Genomic DNA, 27,976 nt, shown 5'->3' on the forward strand with positions numbered 1-27,976 from the left:
TGTTTTCTTGAAGTACAATATTCTGTTCAGAAATCTCAGTGGACTTCTGTCCCATTAGAATGGTTTGGTTTCACTACGTTTTTCTATATTATTGCAAAATTAGGTTTGTTGATTCCTTACGTTTATACATTTGGCCCCACATTTATGCATAACTAATTCCTCTGCTCATATTTGCACTGTGTGTTTATGGCAGAGTAATAATAAATTGTTGAAAATGTAAATATTTTTGTAATTTTAACAATTGCAATCCATCCCTTCCCCCCACCGCACATACTGAGTAAAATGGCCTGGTATTTAAATGGTATTCATAGGCCTGACCATGTCATATATTATTATTATTATTATTATTATTATTATTATTATTATTATTATTGTTGTTGTTGTTATTATCAGCAGCTGTAGTCTTGATTTTTTTTAAATTAAATTACTCTATGATAAAACTGTATTATGTGTAATATATTGTGTATTATGAGAGTCCTCATGTGTTAGTAGGCTACTTAAGATCATTTTAGACTGTAAAATCACTGATTAATAAAGTACACACTTCCTACAAAGGGTTTGTGAAAAAAAAAACTTTATAAAAACATTTAAAACTTAATACTGCCGTTCTTTGCTCTTTTGCTGCAATTAATTTAAACGAGGATTACTTGATCTCAGTGTTTGTCTCAGAGGAAACATGTGATGCAAGAACAGAAAGCCCCTGCAGTTTCCTTTTGAATTTTATCAATGGGGGTTTTAAAATGGACGGTTTAAACGGTGTTAAGGGAATTAAAATGTAATATTTATTAATAATATAATATATATATATATATATATGCAGTATTATTTTTATTTTACAAGGACTTTAATCGCTTAGATTTCCATGTTTGTCGCACATTTATATTTAATATCAAGAGGAGAAAAGAACGTGTCAACCTTTAGTCCACATTGAACGCATTTTTCTTTTGTGTTTACATTACAGTCAGCGGCTCCTGCTGTGCCCGGGGCCCTCGCGGAATACTGCAAGCTGATTGGTCAGATCAGACGTCACTCATCGCTGTTTACATCAAACGTTGCGAGGTGGAATTTCCCAGGTTACGGCATAGACTCAGTAGACCACTTCCGCAATAGATGTCTGTCTGAACAGAGAGACGAGAGGCCACTGCGAACTGAAAGGTATACCGACTAAAGACACCTCTTTCTTTTTGCTTCGTAATGAAACACCACTCTTCGACTTACTTAATTTATTTTAGGATGTATTCGCTGCGGGAAAACAAGATGCTAACCGTTCCCAACTGTGTTCTAGTGTTAGCTAGCCGACGGCTAACGAAGCTCCTGCTGCTAGCAATTTGCATGACAACAGCGAAAACTAACATTTGCGATGTGTAGCCTACCAGGGTAGCCGTAAATCAGCTGGGATTGTGCTGTTCGAGACTTACGTTAAGGCATAACATATCCGAATGGGGTTTCCGTTACATTTATTCTTCTTTCCCCTCTTTCTTTGTCTGTTTTCCACTGTATGAGCCAGGGTGGTACTACTACTAGCTCTGTCATGTTAAGCTATGTGTGCAACTGGCTGCTTTTGTCTTCTCACAGTGATCTTAGTTTCTGCAACAATGGGCTACTCAAAAAATCTGGGAGTTAGGTGGTGCACATCGAGATATATTTGATTCACCAGCAGATCTGTTGTTAGTTTTGAACGATTGCAAGCTTTGCTTGATCAGAAATCGATGAAAATGAAATCATCAACTGGTCATCATTTAGGACTTAATGTAATGCATGTAATTGTCGAATGGTTTAATACTTCTCTTTTATACAATAAACTTTAGAAATCAAACTTTTGAAAATCATGCATAAATTATTTTATTTCCCTTTCCCAGTTTTGAGGACCATGTCAAGGAAGTGAACAACAACGATGGAAGGTAAAGGTCCATATCGTATCTACGATCCAGGCGGGAGTGAGGTTAAAGCCCGGGAGGATGCTGTGGGGGGAAGCAGCTATCGACAGCTGCTGGAGGAGAACAGCATACTGAGGGAGCGAATGAAGGGACTAAAAAGTTTAGGTGAGTTCAAGGTGGCTATGATCGGAGGATCATTGCTCAACTGTGGGAGTTCACGTATGCCGAACATTGAGGACCTTCAGTGCTTTCCTCGCATCTATTTAAGATGTGGAACTGAAAATGGTTTCAAAACTTTTTTTTTTTTTACCCTAACTGGCAGGGGTAGGCATTATGGTCAACTTATCCAAAAACAGAAATGACGCTCTGGTGTAGGGAGATGTAGTTTAATGAATTATTATAACTTTAGCTCAATTTTGCACTCTAACAACTTAATGCACGCGTTTAACTGATTCAATGTAAGCCACAACCAACTGAAGTTGATCTATTTTAGCAGTGATTCTGTGACACAATGTCGTTGACCTTTTGAAAATTCAGGCGTAAACATTAGGATTTTTAAAAAATATTTCTGAAACTTTTCAGGTGATTTATTGGAGGAGTCTCAGTCCGAGGCGTCGAGGCTCAGGCAGCGAGTGGAGGAACTTGTGAGAGACAACGAAGCCTTAAAGTCCTCCAGCTTTGCTGCGAGCCTGTGCATGGGAGGGCCAGTTCACACTGACACACAAAGTAAGTGCCATAGAATTCATGTCAGTGGAGAGTTTCATTTCGCAAGACCCAATTTTCAATTTGTGAATTGAAACTTATTGCGTTAGCTGTTTTTTAAGAGTAATTTGCACCCCCCTTTTAATTTATTTTTTTTCTTTTGATCGTTGATATTGAATTTTTCCAGGTAAACTCTGCTTATACCCAACTCCAGAGAAAGAGGAACAGCCAAGCTGTTTAGGGAGAACACTTCAGCCTGAAAAGCCAAGTGTAAGTATGTTGTTTATTTCATACCCCCAGTAAAATTGTATTAAACTACATATGCCTGTCATTTTCCATCCTTAATTTTTTTTACAAACGTCTTTTTTTTTTCTCTTTACAGGAGGCCTTATCGGAGTTTGAGGTGGTGAATTTAGAGAGAAAAAACTCAGACGCCTTGGCTGTAGGTACCATATTCAAAATTTCAAACTTTATTGTCAGTTCTTAAATGTCCCTGGGATTTTTACAAAAGTTTATTGCTGTTCGTTTTAGCCTTTGAACTAACAGGTGATTTATTGAGGATATTTACAGCCTGATCTATTTATGTCTCTTACAGCAACATTGGGAATTCTTTACCGGTGTGTTGACTCACCAACAACTCAATGCTGGTAGCTCCACACTGAGTCAGTTCAGGGAAGGTCCAGGATTATTACTAACTAGAAGTGCTTCATTCAAACTACATCCCAGTATATATATTTTTAAATAGGGCAGTTACCATCACTACATACATGTTAAAACTACTCTTTATTTGACCTCACTATCCTAAAAAAAGCCTCAAAATCTATATTTGTCTTTTTAAATGTACTTGTTTAGCAAACTGGAACTTGATGCAAACTCAACAGGACAAACAAGTTTGAAGTTTCTATAGAAATCGTTTGTCATTTTCCATAGAAACAAACACGGTGGTGACTCTTACTGAAGGTTAATTGTCTTACAAGGCAATTGTAAGGCCGCCCACCCAGTTACAGAGGATGACTGTTGCTTTACCTTTGTGGTTATCTCCAGGTCGGGACAGTGGTAGGAGCGCCCCCTCTTCTTCCTCTGGAGAACAACGAGCTAGCGAGCCAGCTGAAGAGACTTGAGAGCTCTTTCAGCATTTTTGCAGAAGAGTCCAACCCAAATCAGCTGCTGGCTCACCTTGGCCGTATGGCCGTGGAATTTCACCATCTCTCCTCTAAAGTCCAGAAGAATGAGCAAAGGACCTCCCTCCTACAGGTATGTTGTAAAACAAGTATGGTGAAAGAAAGCCTTACTTGGTTTGGGTCTACGAGCCAATGGCTTTCAGTAGCTGCGGTTACATGGACTAAAGTAATCGGAATAAACGCCTGATCAGAATAAGAATGCGTCATGTAAACAGGCCCTTTGGAATACTCTGCCTCGATGAGACCTATTCACATCAAAATATCCTTCTGATCAAGATAGGTGGTTTTTGCTGATTGTTGATCCGATCGTGGTGCATATAAACAGTTTATTCCAACTGTGGGTCATTGCTGCTCTGGCTTTTACGTCATGCATGGACGGTTTGGTACTTCAGAGAAGGCTTTGGAGCGCGAACAGGACCGGCCGGCTGCTCCGTGCGAGAGAACCATGTCTCTGAGCAGAGCTAGCGGACTTGTAGCTTCGTGTTAGCAGGCAAGGGAAGGGTGCTTTGTTACGGTGTGCGCTCTGGAGGAGGCTTCGGACTGTAGTCCGTCTCGCTGCTCTGCGTCACCGAGCTGCCGGACTCGGGAGAACCATGTCTCTGGGGAGTGCTCCCTAGCAGAGGAGCGGCTTTGGGACGGTGTGTATTGAATGTGGAAATGCCGCTCCGCGCAGTCCTGAGGAACCGTGTAAACAATCATATGAATTTGTGTTTCCAATCGTGTCGAGACAAAATAAAGGCAGATGTTATTCCCACATATTTACATGCAGCCGAGATGCACATTACGGCATTGAACGCACGGATTAAGTGCATTCAAGGCTAAATGTTGTTGTTGGCACGTATTAACCTAACCTTAACCCTTCTTCCGGGTCTGTGAAGAATAAAGCACTGGCTGCACACATTTAGAAATTATGAGCAAACAGGCCCTTAATAATATTCATAACAATAATTAAAGCAACTTTAGAAGATCATCTCGCTTTATGCTGCAGCTTTGTTTGTTTACAACGGAACTCGCTATTCTTCTTTTACTGCCATTTCCGTTATTTTAGATAGCTCCACATATTGATTTATACCGATTTAAAGGGTGGCGTATGTATACGTTTATTATAATCGGATGCAGTTTTTCTCGGTCCATGTGCACAGTTCAATTCTAATCTGATCTTTGATCTGATCTAGGCCTGCACAATATACCGCAAATTTATCGTTATCGCAAAATCAAGCTGTGCAATATGCATACCGCAAAAGACAGCAAAAATCGCAATAAATGATTACCTTAAATGTGCTAAAACAAACTCATGGCAGCTTGAAATATTGAACAAATGAAATAAATCCCTTTATGCATTTAACCAATCGGAAGGACCCGTTTACGTTTTTGGTCAATCAGATGAGCCCTTTTATGTTTGATGTTTGCCTCCTACGTCGACAAGGGTCATTTGGGGTATAATTTTTAAACTGTTGCAGTGAAATGGAAATGATGTTTTTGTTTTTTTTGCTATTTGTTTATATACCGCAATTTATATCGTTATCGCAATATTAATTACCAATATCGCATATCGCGAGTTTTCCTCATATCGTGCAGCCCTAATCCGATCAAAGACATTTTGCACATGTAACCGCAGCTATTGATGTTCAAAATGAATATGAAACAGATTGTTGCATATAGATGTTTAGCAACTTTTTCAATATTTTAGATTTCATGTAGAAAATGTTGATTTTTTTTTGTTTGTTTGTTTATAAAGGACAATTATTACAAACATAAATTTTGACATTTTCTCCAGCTACTATTATTAGTTGTTGCATGCAGTGGCCCGAGTAAGCCGGCCACTGCATCACAAACCAAAAAACCGCAGCTGCAGGTAATCAACACTTCCAGTTTAAGTCTGACTAGAAATCCGATGACTTCATTAAACTGTCTAGCACATTTGGTAATGTCAAACAACTAGAGGTTCTTTACAACATTGAAGAGGATTTTTAATTTTGATTTTTTTTAAATTGCAAGGCTCACTAAGTGCATCACTCCCAAGTTACTGAAACTGTTTATTTTATAATAACTCGAATCCTTTTTATTGTGTTTTTAAATGGATGAAATAAAGTGGTTCTCTTTTAAAGTCTGTTTGTTCAAAAGCCCAATTCAGTGTGATTCAAAATGCTCGCTTTTATGTGCAAAAGTCAGAACAGTTGTGTAGAGTTTTGCTGTTGTGATCATTTTGGCTTCTTCTGGTGTAGACTCTCTGTGAGCAGCTCAGACAAGAGAACAATGAACTGAGAAAGAAAATGGAAGAAGATCATCATATCAGGAATCGAGACCTGGAACAGCTGAGGTTATTTTTCTTTCTTCTCGTTTAGCGTTACCCTGGTTTTGTATTGTCTCAAGAGAAAATACAGTAAAATACAGATTTTACAGTGCCCCCCCCCCCCCCCCCGATAAAAAAGCAGTAAAATCTGTCCTTCATTATCTACTAACTGTATCAAATGCGTCATTCTCCTCAACAGGTCTATTTCTAGCGATGACAGTGTGGGAATGCTACTTAAAAAAATGCCCAACAATGGGGATTCTTTCCTTTGCCATAATGAAAGCTGGCCTTATTTTCACTTTTAATGGAGGGTTATTCCAGCGCTTTCTTTCTCTCCACGCACCCTGGGTGTTGTAGGTTCTTCCCGATGGACATTGATAAACAAACCGTAAAAGCGGCCGTTCACGCTATCATTTTCACTTTCTAACTGGTAACAGGCAGGAGAACCAGAAGCTCAAGGAACTGGTCACAGGCGGATCGGCGGTTGCTTCAGCCATGTCGCCGTCTGATACCGAGAGTTCAGAGGCCAAAGACGAGCCAGTTAAGGAGGAATCTGTTGCTGTCCGACCCAAAATGGAGGCGACTACACCGCAAAAGGTGATTTTAATTACATGACAATGTCATTCTTGATACGACCTCTCCAAATAGAGAAGTGGAGTGTTGTTGTGGATTTAGGAACTTTTTTGTGACACCCCCCCTCTCTACAGAGTGGAAAAGCAGCAGAGAAAACCCCAGCAAAACCATGTGACATAGAGACCTATGAGAAGAAGATCCGGCTTTTGGAGAAGCAAAGAAAGGATGTGAGTCTGAACTGGCATTTTTTGGTTTCTGCTCATCTTCTATTTTTTTGTTTTGTGCCACTTGGGACAGTGGCTCTGCCTGTTGTTTTTCCACGTGCTCACCGCTCGTCTCGTTTTGCGGTGCTGCTCACAGGTTCTGGAGGTGAACAAGCAGTGGGACATTCAGTGGAACTCCATGAGGTCACAGTTTGAGCAGAAGGTACAGCAATGACTTTGCAGCTGCAATGACGAGTGTGGGAAGGCCTAAGGTTGCTCTCAAATACATTCACGGTCTAAATTCCTGTTTAAAAGAGTTTTTAAACTGTTGAGCCCTTTTGTTCAAATTTAACCCTCATGACTGATAAATCCATCAATAATTCTTTACATTTTATTTGAGCAAAAAATAAGCTTTTATTTTGCGAGAAAGCCTCAAGACTTGCTTTAAAATTTTATTAAAGCAAAAGATCTGGAAATCTAGATTGAAAATTTAGAATATTCTTTAAATAGATTCCCTTCATACCAAAAATATATAAAAAAATATTTATAGTTTAAAACGAGCACAGTTTAGTGGCTTTCCATCACACGCATTTTAGTTCACTCAATTTTAGTTAGCCATAGTCTCAATCTAGTATTTTCTTGTATTACAGTAACTGTCAGTCATAATAACACATTATGATGACGACAAACGAAGGTATTTTTAGATTGTTCTTCAGGTTTTTGCGTTGCATTACTCATGGAACAGGCTAAATATAAAGCAAACTGAAAGCAAACTGACTATTTCTTTTACGATTAAAGCCAACATTTTTTTTCAAAATCCCGTTTTGAGAAACATCCGTTTTTGTAGTTTGTGTGCACCTGTTGGCAGTGATACAACTGCATGTCCTTTTTTCTTTTTCTTTTTTCTTCTTCATTGTGCTTGTCCAGTGGAAAAGGTGCAATCTTGCAATAGCTTTCTGTCTCAATATACTCACCACAAGGTCTGTCAAAGCCTTCCGCGAGAATTCCCCTCACCTACCCGCTGACTTCCTGCTGTGGTGCAGTCAGAGGGCAGCAAAGACGCACTCGCACTCACACACCTGCTTTTGCGCGCACCCACAAAATTTTGAACATGCTCACGCTTTGTTGAGACAGGGACAGCGTGCAGGGCTGGGTTTAAACCGCGCAATCCTAGATGTATCAATTTGCGTCATTAGGTTCGATCATATTTGACACAAAAACAACTGCTTGTGCGCAAAACTGCATGTGTGTTGTTGTTTCTGCGGCTCGGTTTGTAACTTTTCTTCTGTTTGAACACACGCATCCATCGATGTTTATCTTAACCAGATAGCTTTTATCTCCGGCAACTTTTTTAAAATTTGTGTAAGTGATAATAATTCCATCCACATGTGATCCGCTCTCATCAGCTGGATGCTTCACCTCCTTTCAGATTACAGACCTCAGACAACGACTGGCTGAGTCTCAGAAAACTGTGCTTGAGCTGGAGGCTGAGCGAGAGCAGAGGCAGCGTGACTATGACAAGAAGCTGCTGCTGGCTAAGTCCAAGATTGAAAATGTACAGGTGAGGGTACCAAGAACCTGGTTTCAGAAATGTAACATGATTTCAGAAACATTCAGGAAACAAAAAAAAAACAAAAAACCTTTCAACATTTTGGTTGTATCTGACTCAGGGGGAAAAGGAGTGTTTAAACTCTGAGACAACTGAGCTCAAGCAGAAGGTGCGCTACCTGCAGGATCAGCTGCTGCCCCTCAGCAAGCAAAGGGAGTACCAGGAGAAGGAGATCCAGCGCCTCAACAGGGTGGGTGTGGAGAATTGGCTTCCACAACTCTACAGTTCAACTATTCCTCTGTTTGTGTAAAGTTTCTTTCTTATTTTTGTCTTGCTCCAGGCCTTGGAGGAAGCCTTAAACCTTCACACGCCATCATCCTCACAACAACCTCCTGGTCAGAGTAACTTTGCAGATGCAGCCAATAATCTCAAAAAACAGGAACTACTAACTCAAATAGCCGTGCTAAAAGAGCAGGTGGGATCTCAAGTCGACCCTTTATGTTTAATAATAACCTTTCTGGCTCCTCGTGAAGCTGGTGGTGTGCAGGATTCTGCTCTGCAGAGCATCTTGGTTTATAGATGACGTGAAATTAGATGAGCATCTTTAGATCTGAAGTCCAATGGATGAACAAAATACTGTGAGTTGGAAACCAAACCGGACCACTTACCTTTCTCGTCTTTTTTTTTTGTCCAGGTGAAAATCTTTGAAGAAGACTTTAGAAAAGAAAGGAGTGATAGGGAACGGATGAATGAAGAAAAAGAAGATTTGAGGCGGCAAGTTGAGAGACTCCAGGGTCAGATTACGAATTTGACCAATCAGGCAAGTGGAATTACATCAAGTGACATAGTTGTTTTGTCTGTTTTGTAAAGAATCTCAGCTTTAGGTGCTTCAAAGACAGGAATTTGATTGGGTTTTGCTTTTTGCTCCAGCTGCATCAGGCGCAGAATGAGTGTCAGAGAGAACGTACGGAGCGATGTAAGCTGGAGAGACTCCAGATGCAGCATCACAAACAGGTACTGAATTCATGCGTGATGGGCTACTGTGAGCAATTACAATGAAAGAGGAGCAAAACCTTTAAATTGAACTGAAGAGAAGCACCACACTGCAGGAAAGTCTCTTAAACTAGTGACCCCTTGTGGTGAAATATGGTTTTACATGCCTGGCATGAAAAGATTTTTATTTTTTAATTTTTCTCTCACATGTACTTAAGAAAATATGTGAACATTTTCCATGTGTGTTTTTGTTGAAGAAAATGATGGCAGTTTCATAAAAGTCTTGACCAGAACACCCCAAACATTTTGGTCTCAACATTTCTGTGGCCTCTCCATTTGTGAAAATGATGTCTCGTGCTCCCAAAGAGCCCCTAAGTCAATATGATAAGACCGTCTTAAATTATGTTTAACATCAAGGGGGGAAAAATATCAATTAATTAAAGAGGAAATTCAGTGATGAGAAAATTTGAGCCACAACCTTGGATCATATTATGGTTATCAAAGGATATACGGCACGTTTTTTTCCAACTGTACTTTTTGCTTTAATGTTTCTCATAGAAGAGTATTAGCATTATCCCCAAAAAAATGACCTGGTTTGAGATTTTGTGTAAAAACCCAAATGTTTTGAATCGCACTGTGGATTTATAATTTTTTTCGACTATTTATGACAGATTTAAGCGATCTCCATTTGTGATTGTCTTTTTAGTGAATAGAGTTCTTCCTTTTGGGAGGAAGAAAAGAGTTAACCCAGTACATTTTTTTTAGGTTCCACAAAGGCACTTGTCAGTATTATGTTTGCCTCACAAATTAATAATGTGCCATATCCAACACAGCTCATTTTTTCAACAACTACAATGTGTTAGGGAGATGAGAAATAGGATGAATTCACACATTTCCAGTCACATTTCCTTAGTAAAATCCAGGTTTGGGGGACCAGGTAGTGTAGGATTCACTAGCCAGCCCACGAGCCTCACTCCAGCTGGCTTCTTTGCAGTGCATCCGGGAATGGGCTCAGCCTTTACTCTCTTGAAGCAGGGCCGACATCTGCTGCCATGTGTGCGCCACAATGTGGCCGCGACAGTCTGATGAGAGCAGCAGCTGTGAACTTAACCGGGGATCACATGTGCTACCTATGATCCCTCATAGGGGCAGCAGCAGGAAAGAGGTGCCTCAGATCCCGCTTCAGGCTCAGTGAACGGCCCGCTGAGCCCTCCCTACTGTGGTCCCTTTGTGCAGGTGGGAACGCAGGGCCTTGAGGGCTGGCCTATACACTTCCCTCCCCGGATGCCCAATGCAGCGGGCGCCACAGCAGCAGCCACCGCAGCTCCACCCCCTGCTAGAGACTTCCAGCCTGTTAACCCGGTAAGGGTGCTTTAAAGCCCCCCCCAGCCTTCTCTGGAGTGTCTCTGTTTCACTGAAGAAACAAGGCTCCATTTTTCCTTTCACCTAAAGCCTCCTTAACTACTCCTAGCAGCACCTGTACATTCAATAGCCCTTATAAGTTTACAGCAAAGACAAAAAGACGCCTGACTTCGACTGCCGGCAACGATTGGAATTTCTGCTGAAAAGGTGATTTGTCTTTCTTCAGGGTTTTCCATGGCAGATGTCTTTCCCTCAACCCCGAGGGGCCAGGGCAGTGGGAGAAAGTTCAAGACCTCCACCAGAGAACACAGGTAATTCAAATCAATAAAAACACACACCTTTTATGGATCAGGTTTATGTGCAACAGGATCGTACGGTTTTTCATTTAATTGACAAATGTAAACCATTTAACACTGGCGATGTCACCGGTGACACCTAAATAGCACAAACCCTAACTCTAAAGCTACGTTCACACCGCCCTCGGCAACTGGCGTTCAAGCGGCCCCTTTCGATGAGAAGCCTACGTAAACGCCTGTGAAACCCGCATGACGGGCTTCCACAAGTCCGTTCTCAGGCTCTACGTACAAACCGACGCTGAAAGTGAATCCAGCTGAGCTTTCCACAACTGAACTTGGACCATTCGGGGACTCGGATTTGGTAGTGATGTGTGGATAGCGTCCTTTTCACAACACGAAATGCCAACTGTTGTAAACATGATCATGAAGGAATAAATTAATAATTGCTGTTTACGGCTGCAATTACATGACACCAAGATGGACATTTCTAGGAACAGAGATGTGAAGAGGAAAAGCCTGGAGGCAAGATGGTGGCTGACAGGCGCAAGTTTACAGTTGGAAGAAGAAAAAGAAGAAGCCCCTCCCTGCTTGTCCAGTGTAAACGCCATGGGCGCCATGCACGCTCAAGAAACTGTGGACGTAGCTTTTTATGTCTAAAACTTTTCTGACGCGCAGAAAAGCGGCTTTTTAATTCGGCTTTAGAATGATATGCAATACATTACTAATGCAACATGTTGCATAACGCTTTTCTCTGCGACAGAAGCAGCTTATTTACCTTTAATTCTGTAAAGAGCTGCATTTCTGCCCTTCAGAATCACATTAATTGCATAAACGGTTGAAGAGTTACGGTCGTCAAAAGGATGTAAAACTTTAGGCAGAAGGGTTCAAATTGATTGTATTTAGTTATGTACAATCAATCCCAGAATAGATGTTATTTTCTATTTCCAAACATTAAACAGTTACCATGGAGATTGTAGTGGGATGTGAGGCTTCCTGTTTATCATTTTGTTGTCTGCTCGTTCCAGATCAGTCATCAACAGCTGCAGCAGCGACAGTGTTTGTCAAAAGGGAGAGACAGAACATAGACCCCGGAAAGCACTAAAGCATCACCATAACCTCCTGATGGAGTCTGGGTAGTAGCATGAAATCAGTTTGTTTTTGAGTTGACAAGGTGTGATTGACCATATAATTTTCCTACTGAACTGTAGATATCCTATTGTAATGTTGTTTATACTTGCGTTTTATAAGGCTATTTGTGACACTTCGCTATTCCGAATATATACATGAAACATTATTTAGATTTTTTTATCTGGGGAAAAAGAAATCCTTTGTTAAATATGTTGGAATACTGTCGAGAAAAACAGACCCTTTTTTTGTGATGGCTTCTCTGCAAGTGCGTAACAACTTGACATTTAGTTGACTTGTAGGGTTACGGCGAGCCACGCCACCCCCCCCCCCCCCAAAAAAAAAAAAAAAAAAACAAAAAAAGAAAAAGGCTAAGCAAACATATACTCATTCCACATGAGTGATTCTATTGATACACTGAATTATAGATTTTTGCAATGTGAATGTTGATTGATTTTCAAGGATTTATACAGTGCCATCAATGTTATAGAAATGTCCAATATGTGTAACTGTTCAAAAGTGGTTGTTGAAATACAAAACGTTTGGGAGCTGAAATTTTTGATGGTATCATACCAAAAAAACATGATTGTGGTTACTAATCATTTATTTATAATCTGCTGTTTTTGATAGTTGCATTGACTAAGTGTAAATCATTGTCTTTAGTAACGCTGTTCTTTCTATGTTGTTAGTGTAATCCCAATATATTGTAGCTATTGACATTGTATGTTTGTATCAGACATATTACACAATGCACAGTACATACAGATTTTTTTTTTCCCCCCATGATAATGGACCTAATCTCATTAAACAACACTTCTACTTGGTTTGACCACTCATTCTGATATTTCCACTCTTTACCATGTCCCATCTATTCTGCAGTTTTACCTGCAAAACCCACCTGGTCCACCAGAGACCCACCGAAGGACGGGGGTTCGATTTGTTACTGAATGTGCCCCCCACCCTCGTGTGTTAGAGCGGTGCAAAGGTCTCTCTGCCATCATGTCTGGCTTCACTTTCTGTCCTCATTGATAACCAGCACGTCACACCATGCAGACGAACCTGCAGAAATGCTGTAACGGAGCGCAGGCCTGACTGCTGGATCCACACGTTGAGGTTACACACACACACACAAAAGAAAATGGACCCATCAGCCAGATGAAGGGCTACAAAATGTGTGGTTTTTACTCCGAAAATGCTTATTTTTGGTTTCGCTAATTAAAAAAAAGGAACAACACCTTACCATGAGACATTACCATACTTGCACTTTTGAAAGGTATACTGTAACTACTGGCAGTTTCCCAAGGTTTTTAGTCTTTTTATTATTATTTTTTTTCTGTTCTTTGCACTATAGGCAAAAAGCACATGTGAGACTTTTTTGTATTTGACTTGCTTAATAAATTTATTCTAAATGTGTTGTTTTAATGTTACGCTTCTTCTTCCCTTTTTCATTTAGTGACAGACGAAATGAACCTTTGGGATTTTCACACAGCTGTAAAAATGCTTTTGTGTTAAGAAAGGTTTGCACACCAGGGTGGTTTTCTGTGATTTATTCCATGTAATGAACATTCGGACCGTCATGGCTGACGGATTCTGGCATTTGGGAAGAGGACGTGTCTCTGTGGGATGGCAGGGCAGCCTGAATGCACTGAAAAGCTGGCCTGAACCCCAGACTCCGAGGAGGCTCCGCAGACGTTCTGCTTTCAAGCCTCCTCTTCATTCAACCTGCCCCCTTCATTTACCAGAAACTGCCCTACATGGTGTCTAAAATCTACCGTGCACCTACTACAATGAAATCACCTAATTAAAAAGGTCTTGGGTGTAGAGTTTGAGCAGGAAATTGCGGATGTCAGTTCGGACCGTGGACACGTTGACGCTCGGGTGCCACCTCATCACGGGCTTCCCCTCAGGTCCCACCAGAAACTTCTCAAAGTTCCACTTGATGTCGCCGATCTTTAGGGGCTCCCAGAACAGCCTGTCGGTGTTCCCAAAGTCCTCCCCGACGGGCGGGCAGCTGCCCTGCAAGGCGAGGGAAGAAATGTTTGCGATCGAAAAAGTGAAGATATGAAAACGAACTAGCTCATCCAAACGACACTTACTTTAAGGAATGTGAAAACGTCCTGCTCATATTTTCCGTTCACGTCTCCTTTATTGAACAGCAGGAAGTTTGGAACAAATCCATTGCCCGGTCTGACATGCCTGGAATTCAGGAAGACAGCATCTTATCAGTGGACATGCCTCAGAGCGCTCTGCTGTTTGGCAGCTGCTCCAGGTGCCCCTCAAGCCGAGCAAAACCAGTGCCAGGGCTTTGGAATGAACCTGTGATGACTGACGAACGCAGGTTGAAGGGCTCACAGACTGAAGGATCGTATTTCTGCAGGACATCTGACTTGAATGAAGCTTTGTTGGCTGAAATGTTGCCAACTCAGCTTAGAGTTACTGCATGTTAATCAAATCCTTAAATCCTAATTACAGTAGAACCACATTGGACAAATTTAGCATAAAAAATGTTTATAGAATAATGTATTTATAAAAAATCTTTAATGGTGTTTGAAACCAAAGATGTCTTACCTCAAGCCTGGAAGGATTTCATGGTTTTGTCCTGGTTCCTGCTTCCCAAACTGATTGCAGGGAAATCCAACGATGGTGAAACCAAGTGGTTTCAGCTCCTCGTGCAGTGCATTCAGTTCTATCAAAAGACAGGAAAACAGCTGAGAATGACACTGATGATGACTAATACAGAATTGGTAACTAAGCGACGGTTCGTACCCACATACTGATAGGTGTATCCTCAGTATGTGGCAACGTTGACGAAGAGCACACTTTTGCCAATGTAGTCACTAAAGTTGACAGTTTGGCTGCCATTTAGAGTCTTAGCGTGGTATTTGTAGATGCTGCCATCAGTGGATGAGTCACACTTCTGAGGGAACACAAAGGTCAAAGGAGGTCACCTTTAATCAGAACTACTGATTCCATGAAGATCTCGTTCTGCTTCTTCGTTTTTCTAATTCGTAAAATGCACAATAATAAGGGGTCATAGTAGAAAAAGGGAAGGTGTCACCTGATTATCAATAAAAAACAGTCATTGATCAATGATATATATTTTCCAAGTATGTTTCAAGCATTAACCATTATCAGTTTCCTTTATAATGGGTTTCTAAGACAAGAATTCTCAGTATTTATGAACTTGCACATCCCCTTTGATGCAACGTGTTCTATCAAAGTGCTGATAAAATAAATACAATGAAACATTAAAATGAAATACTAATGATTTTCAGAACTAAAATATTCATATTGATGTTTGTATCTTCAAATTGTGTGTGTTTTTAATATATATTTTAAATACCCCTGCAGTGTCAGCAAATAACCCTAAATGTATGAACCTCCAAAGTGTTCGGAGACTTACACCAAAGCAGATTTATGAGAAGATGTAGTTGATCTACTCATAGAAGTGACAATTTTGAACCTTCCCAATCTTGCCACATACAAAAAGTCATTGTGATGATTTTTTTCCCCCTTCTGTGGCTGCGAGGGTCGATTTAAACCTGACCTCTGCCTCAACAAAACAACCACCAAGAGAACTTTGCTCCTGCTGTCAAAGCAAAGTTCACTATTTGATCCCCCCCTGAGAAATTATAACATTTCATAAATGCCTTTTATTTTATTTATTTTATATTTACATGCAGCTGCGCTCACAAAGGCCTATCAGGTCTATCAGGCAGATGGCCATTGTGTTTGTTTAGCTCTACATCAGTTAATGTCACTTTTTTCTAAATATTCTAAAAATGTTTCAGTAAATCATCATATCAGTATAATATTTTTAGGGAAAAGTATGAACTTTTTTGCACGAATTTATTGTTCCATTTAGTCAAAAATCTCGATTAAGTTGAGGCGGTTGTATTGAAACTGCTTTTTGCTCCCCTTATTTTAAGCTCCACGCTTTTCTGCGACATTTTAAGGAACTTTTCGTTAATTGCGCAACGTGGCGCGGGTGTAGCCCATTTAAGGCAGACAGATGCGCTCTGACGTCATCCCGTCACCTTTGTTTTCTCTGTTAAGGGAGAATCAACAGGTACCTGAGTGAGCGGGATTCCATGAGCCATGGGCCGCATCATCATCATCATCAGCAGCAGCTGTTGCGGCAGGAAGTGGAGCCTCATCCTACCGTTCCTCTCCGACACGGTGACCGCTGTCTTTGTATGTCTGAAAGCTTCTCCCCTCAGGAGAAATGAAGCCCACTGCCAGAGGGGAGGAAGGTCGCACAGCTGCTGGCGATGTCGCCTCCTGGTGGTCCAAACCGGTAACTGCTGTGAATGAACGTGACAGAAAAAACTATGTAAATCCTTCACATATTTTTTTTAAATATTAATTTATAATTACAAAAAGGGAGATTGAGTCCGAGTTAAATTTAATAGACTTTTAGTCAATGGAATACTTTTAAATCTGGAATATATAGTCCATAACCACCTGTTGCCATAGTGACCTTGTAATTGGCCATGTGCCCTCTGGGTGGAAATCAAATCTGCCTCATGGCTGTGGGAGCAGCGACTTTAGTACAGAACTGAAATGAATATCAACAAGTTTTCGTGTTTAATTGTACATATTTGTTAAGATTTGGATATTTTTGTCATCTAAGCTCTTTGGGACATTTTTTTGTTATATAAATGAAGTTTCTTAACACTTCTTTTTTTCACAGAATCAACTGCAATAAAATGATTAAATATAATAACATGACGGTCATTTCCCCAATTTGGGATCAATAAATATAATCTCATCTCATTTCAACATGTGACCTGCAATTTTCTTAGTCACCACAAAGGGTCGACAAATAGCAAGTTAGTGTGGTCCAGACAGCGTTAGCATTGCATTCGGGGAGCTTTCTCTCGGACACAGCTTAGCTGGAGAGATGGCGTCCCTTTTGCAACCAAATAGAGTCGTTTATCTTGTTCGTGGAGAAAAAAATATTATAGCCCCCTTATCTCAACTTTATTTCTGTCGCTACTGTAGCGAATTGCGATCTCTGGAATGCGTGTCTCACGAGGTACGTAGATGGTTTTGTCTCCCATAGTAGCGTCATTTGAACAATTAGCAGCAGTGATGCTAATAGAACGGCTAACCAGTCTGACGTTTAGGGGAGGGGCTTGTCTGAAATGCTAGCTCATTCAGTGGTTCAGTGTCCTGTCAATCAAGCTGGTTTTTACCAGTCGCCTCTTCTGATTGGTTGTAACATTCAACTTCCGCCTGATTAGCTTGAAAGCTAAGACTAAATTCTTAGCTATATGTGTTAAACGAATATAATCCAGTTTATGTAAATATATGTCAATTATTTGTATTACTGTAAAGCTATATATTGAAATTTAACATGTTTACGGTCTTACATTTTTTTACTTATTTAATTTCCATCACATATAGACACCACACCCAGAGCGACTAGCTAGTAGCTATGATTTTTTTCTAGCCAAATCACAAGTCCTAGATTTTTTGACCACAATAAATAATACATTCATACTCCATATGCTGATCATTAAAATAAAAAACAAACCAAATTAAACCATCTTTGGTTTTCATTGTGTCACAGTGATTTAACAAGGAATAATTCATGGAAAAATGGACAGATTAGCCATGTTCCTCTTTGCTTGTGTTTCTCCTCTGATCAGGTGGACTCGCATTATTGTCCAAGTTGTCTTGAAAATATGCCTTCTGCTGAAGCTAAATTGAAAAAGAACAGGTAAGAATTACAATACAAAACCTTAAAATGTGTGACTCTGTTTTATGAATACTGTTTACACATTCTAGAGTAATAAACCTCTGTGATATCTATGTTCTGATTTAGTTTCCATGATTTCTGCGTCTTCTAGATGTGCAAATTGTTTTGATTGTCCTTGCTGCATGCACACACTGTCAACACGAGCGACTAACATCCCAGCTCCTGTGCCTGATGATCCCACTAAGACAACCATGAAGAAGGCCTATTATCTGGCCTGTGGTTTCTGTCGCTGGACTTCAAGGGATGTGGGAATGGCTGACAAATCAGTTGGTTGGTGTTCAAAAAAAAAAAAAACTATTAAAATAAATAAATATAAGTCTTGTTCTCATCTGACGTATCATTCATATTTTAAATCACAGCCAGCGGTGGATGGCAGGAGCCAGAGAACCCCCACGCGCAGCGGGTATGTTTACCCCTGTGGGGCTGTGAAGTTGCTCACATGTTTCCTGATCATGCACTGCTCTCTTTTAAAACCTGTTACAATTACACATACAATGCCTAAGCAAGAAGGAAAATGTTGTCTTGACATTACAATATCCCCCTATATATATTTATTTATTTATTTATATGTGTGTTAAAATGAATTTCTTTGTGTTGGAAATCACAAATCCTGATTGATAACAATAGTTTGTTTGTATTAGAACAGAAACTCATGTAATCTTTTGACAGCTTTGGCTGAAAAACAAACCAAGTGAACCCTTCCAACCCCATTTTAATCTGAAAACATATATCTGAGTGTGAAGGATTTAGTGATTATTAATGTTATGGACACACCATTTTCTTTTTAGTTTTTCTTTCTTTTCTTTTCTTTTTTTTTTTTTACCTTTTATACATTAGAAGTATAAAAAAGGCACCCAAAAATGCTCCTATTCTGTTGTCTAAGTATAAATTCCTGTTGATTAAAAAACATTTTTCCATTTGTTTTAGGGGGGCTTTAAGCTTTGAGCAGTACTTAGTTGATCAAAAAGTAGTGTAGTTTTTTTTTATATATATAGATGTAAAATCAGTATCTGTACAGAATGATGAAACAAAGCATTTAAAATTCTCACAACAGTTGCAGTAAATAGTTACTTGCATGCACATTTTTCCACAGTTTCTGGAGAAATGTTCTGACACTAACAATGTTTAACCTTAAACAAGCAATGGACATGTAACTGAATTGTTGTTTCTGAACTGCAGATTGGTAAGCTGATCGAGTATTACCAGCAGCTGGCTCATCGGGAAAAGCAGGAGAGAGACAGGAAGAAGCTGACCAGGAGACGACAGTGCATGCCTCTGGCCTTCTCGGTACTCTGCTTCCTCTGAGACCAGTGTTGAGTTATGCTTCTTTAGAGGCGTCGCAACTTCTATTTCTGTGTTTTTTCTTTTATTATCAAACTGTCGTGATTTCTTTTGTAAGATTTTCGTTTTTGGTTGTTGAAAATACACATTTATCTTTTCTGTTTAAAAGCAAAAAAACAAAAAACAAAAATGAGCAGAAATGCAGTTTCAAGTAGTACTTTCATGCTTTTTAACATCTATGTTGCTGTCATGATTCAAACAATATGCATGCAGGAATTCAACTTTCTGAAATTCATAAAGTCGATGGTTTGCAGACAATTTAAGACGTTCTTATAAAGTTATAGGGTGAGTTCCACGTGGTTTCTAGTTAATGGAGAAAGGATAGTTCTTCTTTTTATTAGCTTCTTAGCAAATGGGTTATGCCTCCTGCATTCTGCTTGCACATTAACTCTCATTAATTAATTCCAGGCCCCCCTTTGAGTTAGAACCACTTACCTGTGACGTCCTGCTTTTATTTGTTCCATCACTGATGTGTTTCTGTTGCTGCTGCATGCCACGAAATGCCACTAATGTTTGTTTCTCCACTTTGTTTTACCTTCTTCTTGCCCCCCCCCCCTCTTTGGTTATGCGTTCTGATATTTTGGTTTTTAAATACACCCCTCCCTCCCAGCAACACACTATACATGTGGTGGTGAGTTTTATTTTTCACAACTTGAGTAGTTTCATCTGTCCAGTAGCACACATTTCCCCCTTTTCCACTTTAGATACACCTTTCTGGCTCAAGGAAAGCGCGCATGTTACTTACACACATTTCTATGTCCGTCTTATTCCTCTGCTACTTCTTTGTCAGAAAAGCTACTCATTTTGTTTTTTTTGTCTTGCAGCACGCTAAATTAAACTCTTTGTAGCTCATTTGTTTCACTTCAGATTTCTTTCACTTTGTTTTCCTTTTAAGTTTTCTTAAACTACCGGTACACTTTGTGAAGTAGTGCAATAGCTGTAGAATACTTTCCATAATCGTCATTTTTTTCCCTACCGTAGGTTTGATTTTTCTGTTTGTGAAATGTTTGGTTTTTAATTCATGCAGGAAAAATACGGCCTTGGCACCAGACTGCAGAGGCAGAGACCCGGAGCTCCCTTATCAAACCTGGCCGGCCTCTCGTGAGTTATCCTTTGTCGTCTTCCAGCACTCTCAGATCTGCTTTGTGGAAGGTTTTCTTCATTTCTAAAGCTGAAATGTCACATTGAAGTGTTTTTGGGAACTTCTGATTGCATCTGGGCCACAGATGTTATGAATGACTTTGATGGATTAACACTCACATTTTCAGCGGGTTCTATTTGGATCAATTTAGGGGTACTAAAATCAATTAACCGAGGCTTAAAATTCGGCTTTGGTTATCCATCACATTCAGCAGTTCATCACCCTCATTTTCCTCTCAAGCTGCAGTGTCGTCTCCTGATAAAGTGGCTGTGAGCAGGGCTCATTTTTAAATCTCTTTATCAGAAAAAGCAATCTAGAACTGGGCTTAATATCAGAAAAACAAATGGTTGGCTGATTTTGACATTAATATCCTCAGATGCAGGTAAAAACAAACAAAAAAAGCATCTTTTCCCCCCAGAATTTTCATGTCAATCCCAAACTTGATATTTTTGAGGAAAATGAGAAATTGTGATTTTCTTACTGTGTTGTGTTATTTGTGGTACTGTGAGTTTTTGATTGAGCTGCATTCAAAAAACAAAAACATCCTAAGAAGAGGCAGACGGTGAAGCTGCGTTTGCGTTTACCAGGCTTAAGGAGGGCGAGGACCAGAAGGAGATCAGCATTGAGCCTGCTCAGGCCCTTGATGAAGTGGAGCCGCTGCCTGAGGATTTTTACACCAGACCAGTCAGTCTGCCAGAAGGTAAACTACCATCAGTGACGACAGTTTCTACTGATCGAATGAGAGCTGAGCTGAATCTGCGTGTCTTCCCAGTTACCACGCTGCGACAGAGACTTCTGCAGCCAGACTTTCAGCCCGCAGGAGCGTCTCAGCTCCACCCCAGACACAAACACCTTCTGATGAAGCGCTCGCTGCGCTGCAGGGTTAGCGCCGCTCTGTGCTTCCTGCTGTCAGTCACAGGATCCTGTTGTTGTTGTTGTGTGGATAACGGCATTGTTTCATGTTTTTTTTCTTCTGAACTTTAGAAATGTGAGCACAACCTGAGCAAGCCAGAGTTTAACCCTACTTCAATCAAGTTCAAAATACAGCTGGTGGCTGTGTAAGTATTAAACCAAATACCCGCTAAAGGAAGTCTCATTAGACTAATAAGGAGTAAACAGCAGTTAGGGTTTGGTTGTCCTTCATTTTGCAACACCCATTAGTGTCACAATTACCTGTCTTTCAAGTGCCCCCAAAAATGCTGGAAGCATGTACATTAGTTTATTTAGGTTAATTTCAGACAGATTTTTAGCTCAGTATTTGTTCATTTATTTAACTTGTATTTAAAGGAGAGAAAAAATATATTTTTTCTGCATTCACGCATCACATTTGATTATTTAAAAGCCAAAAATCAAAACAGGAGCTTTTCTAAAAGCTTCAGATTCAAAGCACTTGCTTGTGTGTACCATTGCTCATAATAGTACAGATTTCCATGGAACTGTGAGGATATTTGATCAATATCTGCACAAGAGCTTTGAAATGGGAAAGGTTGTTTGATGTACTGATCTCCTCTTAGGAGTTACATTCCTGAAGTGAGAATTATGTCCATACCAAATCTGCGATACATGAAGGTTGGTGTGCTTCTTCTTTCTGTTGTTGTTTTAATTTTAGATTTTAATTAAGCGTGAGAAAAACAGTCCTGTACGCTATGACAGTCAGCCTAAAGGTTCAAATGTATATGAAAATAGAAACAAGTAGTAGTTTTTGGAAACTATTCTTTTTTTTTTTTTTCTACGTCTTCATCGTCTTTGTAGGAGAGTCAGGTGCTGCTAACTCTGACCAACCCAGTGGAGAACATCACCCATGTGTCATTGGCTGCTTGTGAGGAGGATGATCCTGATGACATCAACAGAACCGCTCAGGTAGTTCTCCTTCATGTCCTTAGACTGTTCTCCAGAACCTTTAACCTTTCTCCTGGAGATGTCAAAGATGCCTCTCCTGACCTGATTTCAAAAAGCAACTACATTTTGTAAAAAAAGAAAAAAACCAACATTTTTAGGGCTTTTTGAGCGTTTCTTCATTCCCAAACAACCCAGTTTTTTATTTTTAAAACACTCTTGTCCAAATAAATGACGAGGGTTGTATTTGTGAAAGTCACGTGGTCATAACGCAGCTTATTTATGACTCATTTCTTTTCACATTGCGTCCACATTTATTGTAGTTTTATTTTTTTTTATAATTTAGCAGATTTAATGCCTATAACATCCCAATATTACATCTAGGATGCAAGAGAAGGTAAATGTTCAGTTTTGAAACATTGTTTCAAATCTTAAAGGATGTTTTAAGTCTGATATAAGCCTAAAGTGCCATACAAAGAGGTTTGACATGTTTTGAACTGCAGAGGGGTATACCCTTTACATTAGGGTGTGCTAAAGTCAGAATGTCACGGGACTCGGGTGAATGACCACCAACGATTTAAACAGTAGAAGAGCACAGAAAACGAGTCGGGAAGGACTTTGACTGTATTTTTTATGATCCAGTAAGTATTTAAAATTATATTCAAGCATAGAAAAAAAATCTAAATGGATTAGGAATCTAGAGATCATAGGTATGTTTATTTCATTCCCAGTAGCTGAATTACTAAACTCAATGCTTTTAGAATTGGACATATTATTACATATTCTATACATTTTATATGTACACCATTTTTTTAAAATTATTATTCTGTTTGACCTTGACAAAACAATAGACTTCTCCAAAGAACACAAACAATAACACAGCAAATGAATTTTATAGTTTAAATAAAACAAAAACATGGATTACAACCATTTGGTTTTGCATCGTTCTATTAAAAAAAGACAGCATGTTTTAGGTGACTTTAGGCTTTACTTTGTTAAAAAAAAAGCTAACGAAACTTAGTTTTGTCTTCATGATTTACAGACTCTTTGCTTAAATGTGGATCCTAAGTGCGACCGCCAACCGCGAGTCCTCTGTTGCTTGTTGAACTCATGAAGCTCTGATGGAGGGAAATCTCTGCATTTCTCCATGACTTTAGTAACAATTAAAATGGTGGAATCATGCAGATGTCCTTTAATGATGAGGTCATCAAATGACCCCTCTGGACTGATAAGCAGCTTCATGGTTGAGAGGTTTTTCCTCCCTTTTGATATTATCGTGACATAAAGGTGGCACAGCTTCTGTTTTACTTCCTTCAGCCCCAGAGGAGCTGGAGGAAGTGGCCGGGGTGAGGGAAGTCTGGGCATCTTTGCTTAGACTGCTCCCCCCACGACTCGGTCCCGGATAAGCGGAGGAAGATGGATGGATGGAGCTTCTGTTGTATTTCTGTATATAAAGACAGCAGCCGTCTTTGATGAATGTTTGCATAATAATTAAGATTAATAATCTTATTAATGTTGTTTCATTAAGCAAACATTCATCAACCTTTCCGCATTTGAGCTTCATTAACGTTTTTGCACAACCCACGAACGTTGCAATGACTTTTACATTTTTAATTACTGTTCCAACTTTTGGAGGTCAGCATGAGAGAAAACAGCAGCACGGTTGTGCTTTTGCCTGGAATGTTTGGTTAAGTCAACAGCATTTGCAAAATGATTTCAAGATGGAAAGAGCTGCAGGTTAAAAATCCAAGAATTGAAATCACTACATGGCTTTGTTTTCCCAAACACTTTTATTTTTTGCTTTTTTCTCCCTTAGACTTCAGACTTTTGTCTTTTATTCAGTCTTGAAAACCATGACAACGGTCAAATGCTGCAATTGCATAAGCTGTTCTTAGTGAAAGCAGCCCTTTCCCTCCGTGTCAACAAGTAATGTTTACCTTAAACTGCAGACGAGATAAGCTGGACGTCAGCTGTCTTATAGGATCCATACGGGCCCATTCAGACCTATCAGTCTCCCTGTTCCACATCTGCGTTCACATTACACGTATTGTTTTGAAGAGGATGTTCACCACCAGGATGCAGATGAGTTCAAATAGCCGAAATGTTGCTCTTCTAGTCATCTGACACCACTGCTCTGGATTTGTTGCTGTGAAAATATCAAAAGAAACCATCAATTTTTGGAATTTTAACAAAAATGTTACAATTTCATTTAGAAATGGATAAAAAAAAAAAGCTTCAACAAAATGTAAATATTGGGTTTAAAAGTGGTTGAGGCAGCTTTTGAGTTGAAGGCTCCCTAATAAAAAAAATTTGAGATTTTCATTGTAAAAGGATTTATTTGTGGGTAGTTTTTGTGTGAAACCTCAGATTTCCTCTAAAACGGGTTCAGCCTTCGTTGTATGTTTTTCATCTGATGATTATCATTTGCTTGAAAATAAAAAATAGTGATTTAAAATGCTTATTTGTTCCAGAGCTACAAAAAAAAAGAAATCTTATACCTCACATTCTGAATTGATTTTTGCAAATACTTGGAAAACTCTTTATTTCTCTAACTCATCTTTAACTTTATTTTTGTATCATATGTGATGCACCATTTCTTAAACCCCTATCTTATTCACATTCCTTGAAAAAACCACTGTAGAAAAACTTGGTATGTTTTCTGCCCTGTAGTTCATCATCAGTCCACTAGGGGCAGCAGAAGGGCTTTTCCTGTTCATTTTTAAACGGTTTGCTTCCATGAAACCTCAAATAAAAACTTTGGGTGTGGAAAGTTTTAATTTTCTAAACTTTATGGTGGGAATAACTCCTCTTTAATTAACTTTTTGAACCACTACTTGTATTAAAACGATGCAAACTTTATTGATATTTATATCTTAATAATACAATTACAATTATAAATGTGGTGAATCACATTTGAATAGTCATGTCTAAATTTTTGTGTCTGAAACTAACTTTGTTGTAGCCAAAAAGTTACCAAATCACCCAAAGTATCATAATTGAAACAATCCATATCTTGTGAATAACCTTTTTTTATGTGTGTTACATTGTAATTTCAAAACCAAAAAATATTTTCTGCCAATTCTTTGATGTAGTGGACTTTACAGGGTTAATGACTACATAGAAATGTTTTATTTTCCTCCTTTTCCAGATTCTGGTACCCAATACCCAACTGGTCTTGGCAGGAAAGGATGCTGCTGCTGAGTATGACGAATTGGCCGAACCTCAGGACTTTCAAGATGACCCCGAGTGAGTCAACACACACGCACGCACGCACACAGACACACACAAGCACGCACACACTCTCAAGTGGAATGCTCCAAGGTAATTATCTCATCTGTCTGTGCTTTCTACAGTGTCGTTGCCTTTAGAAAATCCAACAAGATTGGTTTCTTCATCAAAGTGATCCCACAAAAAGAGGAGGACACGGACGTCACTGTCGCGTTTAAGATGCGCCACGACTTCCGCAACCTGGCAGCTCCCGTCCGGCCTAGCGATGAGGGAGGTGACGCCGCCGCTGAAGCCATTTGGCTCACGCACCACGTGGAGCTGAGGCTGGGACCTCTTGCTCCCTGAACACAAAACACTAGTGTTGGGCTCTTTTGGAGCCAGTTTCTTCAAACTACAATGCAATCGTAGCAAACAACTGATTTCTGATTCAACTCATGGTTTCCACTTGTTTTCGGTTAGCCTTAATTGCTTAATTAACAAAAAAATGCAGAATAACTGCTTAGCTCATAAAATAAATAATTTCACAGCTGCAGAGTAACAAGTAGACTATAATATATTTACCTGGAGCATCCACTTCCTGTCAGTGGATGCCATATCGCATTTTTTACTTACAGGAAGTGCCTCATCAACACGCAAAGCTTCTTAATAAATGGGTTCAGTGTCACTTTTATACATTTGCTGCTGCCAGCTTTGTATGAAGGAGATGGTTGTACATGACAATGTTTAGTTACCTTAGCAACACTCCTTAAACCTGCATGTGTAGTCAACATTTAAGAAGTCTAATGTTAGATTCTTTTCATTAAATTCAAAGTAACGGCATACATTTTAATGAGCAGGATCAGAAATCAGATTTGTAATCAACCTCGTTTAAAAAAAAAGAAAAAAAACACACGCACCACAGTTGTAGCTTGTGTCCTTGTCAACAATTGTCTGCAGGCTGTTGTGTTGTATTAACTTGCATGTTTGAACAGTTAAAAGTGATCGTCATCATCATCACTTTCAGCGATTCTGTGCTTTTCGGTGAACAAGCTGCACTCTTCTGTTGGAAGTAAACGAAGAGCTACACACAAATTGGAAGGCAGTGTTTATTTTCACGGATTAACAGTCTCTGCCTACAATCGCTGACAAGGATTTTAGTCAGTCGCACATTCAGCAGCACACTACCGAGGAGGGAAAAAAAAAGACAAATCCTAAAGGTAATTTATTATTCCAGGAGGATGTTTTATAAGCCGAGGAGATTTACATTTTTCCCCCTCTGCTGACAACCATAAACACAGCAACTGAAGAACCTAGATTATGAATCTGCCAGCACACAGTTCTCTAACCAGGAGAGAAGAAGGTTTCTGTTATTGCATTTAATTGTCAGCAAACTGCTTCTCCTTAATATCTCAGTAATTATTGTGGGTACTATAAAGTTATAAAGTATTCCTCTAAATTACACCAACGACATGAAGTCTATTGTGCTTATTTCCTGCCACTCTCTTACTTTGCTTGATTTAAAACACTTGCACTGTCTGTTTTGTAACTCTCTTTTTTTGGTTGTTGCTTTCTTGTGGATGCTAGAAAACCAACAGCTGTACATCGTTCCGAACTGGCTAATAAAACAGTTCAAACCTACAAAGGAGTGTTTGTATTTATGCTGCTTTTATATTACAGACTAAAATTAAATCCTTTTAATCTTGGTTGATTTGATTGAATTTGCCTTCTAAGGAGCTTAAAGTCCCACTCTGATTATCTTTGGAGCTATTTTTCAAAGAGTCTTCAGTGGTTTTTTAATTATGATCATGCAGTTTTTAGCCAAAAAAAAAACAAACTGTAGTTTTTTAGGACGTAGTTTCTACAGATCGGCAGTAACTTCTTCATCTGCAAGTGGATGCATCAGAATGGAGTGGAGCAGAGAGCTTGTGGCCCACCGATTGTATATTCTATGTAAAATAAATAAATAAAAAAAAGCGACATTTTTTCCTTAGCTAGTGATTCACGATTTGAAGAGAGAAAGAAATACAGTTTTAAGCTGAATTTTCTTTAAATGTGTCCTCCATCATCAGAAAAATGCTACAGGAACATGTTAAAAACACCACAAACACAAGAGTTTGGTCTTTTAATAGTCATCCAACTGATATTTCTGTAAACAGATATCAGCAGATGGAATAACATTCAGCAATATTGTATGAATCTTTGCCGTTATCTTTTTTCTCCACAGGAGGGAGCCAGAGACAAATACTTTAAAAATGAACTCTTCCAAGAGTGGACACAAGCATTCACTAGTCTGGACCGAGTTTGAATAAACACTGAAGCTGATCACAGATTAATAGTATTTATAACTTAAAGGCACATGGAGTGTCCTGTTAGCCATTAACCAAGAAGCTCACCTGACCTCCTTTCTTCGGCATGCGAGTCATGAGGCTGACACGTCTGCTTGTCAACATTAAAAGCAGACTAATAGAATTTGTGCTCCGACAGATTGAATGTCAGTCTCCACTTATCAGCGGTGCTCAGCAGAGGCTCGCTC

At 39.4% G+C, this 27,976-nt stretch overlaps 3 protein-coding genes across 6 annotated transcripts; 2 read left to right on the forward strand and 1 right to left on the reverse strand.

Moving 5' to 3' along the window:
* Positions 1 to 961: 961 nt before the first annotated feature.
* tnip1 (TNFAIP3 interacting protein 1) lies at positions 962 to 13,576 on the forward strand. Of its 3 annotated transcripts, none has more exons than XM_023959304.1 (18): positions 962 to 1,155; positions 1,860 to 2,042; positions 2,460 to 2,603; positions 2,767 to 2,849; positions 2,962 to 3,021; positions 3,624 to 3,833; positions 5,986 to 6,080; positions 6,491 to 6,650; positions 6,761 to 6,853; positions 6,987 to 7,052; positions 8,259 to 8,390; positions 8,500 to 8,628; positions 8,719 to 8,853; positions 9,073 to 9,198; positions 9,309 to 9,392; positions 10,518 to 10,733; positions 10,960 to 11,044; positions 12,055 to 13,576. In XM_023959304.1, the coding sequence occupies exons 2-18, from the start codon at positions 1,895 to 1,897 to the stop codon at positions 12,129 to 12,131; spliced, it is 2,043 nt and encodes a 680-aa protein (XP_023815072.1). In that variant the 5' UTR covers positions 962 to 1,155; positions 1,860 to 1,894; the 3' UTR covers positions 12,132 to 13,576. The 3 variants fall into 3 exon arrangements, with proteins under 3 accessions (XP_023815072.1, XP_023815073.1, XP_023815074.1); XM_023959305.1 differs by having other exon boundaries at positions 10,608 to 10,733; XM_023959306.1 differs by lacking the exon at positions 10,518 to 10,733.
* A 110-nt stretch (positions 13,577 to 13,686) lies between these two features.
* gpx3 (glutathione peroxidase 3) lies at positions 13,687 to 16,409 on the reverse strand. Its single transcript, XM_011480349.1, has 5 exons — positions 16,228 to 16,409; positions 14,921 to 15,071; positions 14,723 to 14,840; positions 14,251 to 14,350; positions 13,687 to 14,170 (listed from the first exon to the last, which is right to left on the reverse strand). Exons 1-5 carry the CDS (start codon positions 16,309 to 16,311, stop codon positions 13,952 to 13,954), a joined length of 672 nt encoding a protein of 223 aa, XP_011478651.2. The 5' UTR covers positions 16,312 to 16,409; the 3' UTR covers positions 13,687 to 13,951.
* A 585-nt stretch (positions 16,410 to 16,994) lies between these two features.
* dctn4 (dynactin subunit 4) lies at positions 16,995 to 27,081 on the forward strand. 2 transcript variants are annotated; one of them, XM_004073390.4, is made up of 14 exons: positions 16,995 to 17,192; positions 17,809 to 17,879; positions 18,010 to 18,188; positions 18,278 to 18,321; positions 19,098 to 19,205; positions 19,870 to 19,890; positions 20,287 to 20,360; positions 20,988 to 21,100; positions 21,173 to 21,282; positions 21,385 to 21,458; positions 21,915 to 21,969; positions 22,153 to 22,260; positions 25,385 to 25,482; positions 25,590 to 27,081. In XM_004073390.4, the coding sequence occupies exons 1-14, from the start codon at positions 17,058 to 17,060 to the stop codon at positions 25,807 to 25,809; spliced, it is 1,410 nt and encodes a 469-aa protein (XP_004073438.1). In that variant the 5' UTR covers positions 16,995 to 17,057; the 3' UTR covers positions 25,810 to 27,081. The 2 variants fall into 2 exon arrangements, with proteins under 2 accessions (XP_004073438.1, XP_004073437.1); XM_004073389.4 differs by lacking the exon at positions 19,870 to 19,890.
* The last annotated feature ends 895 nt before the right edge of the window (positions 27,082 to 27,976 follow it).

The sequence above is a fragment of the Oryzias latipes genome, chromosome 10 (genome assembly GCF_002234675.1).
Source record: "Oryzias latipes chromosome 10, ASM223467v1".
NCBI classification, from domain to species: domain Eukaryota; kingdom Metazoa; phylum Chordata; class Actinopteri; order Beloniformes; family Adrianichthyidae; genus Oryzias; species Oryzias latipes.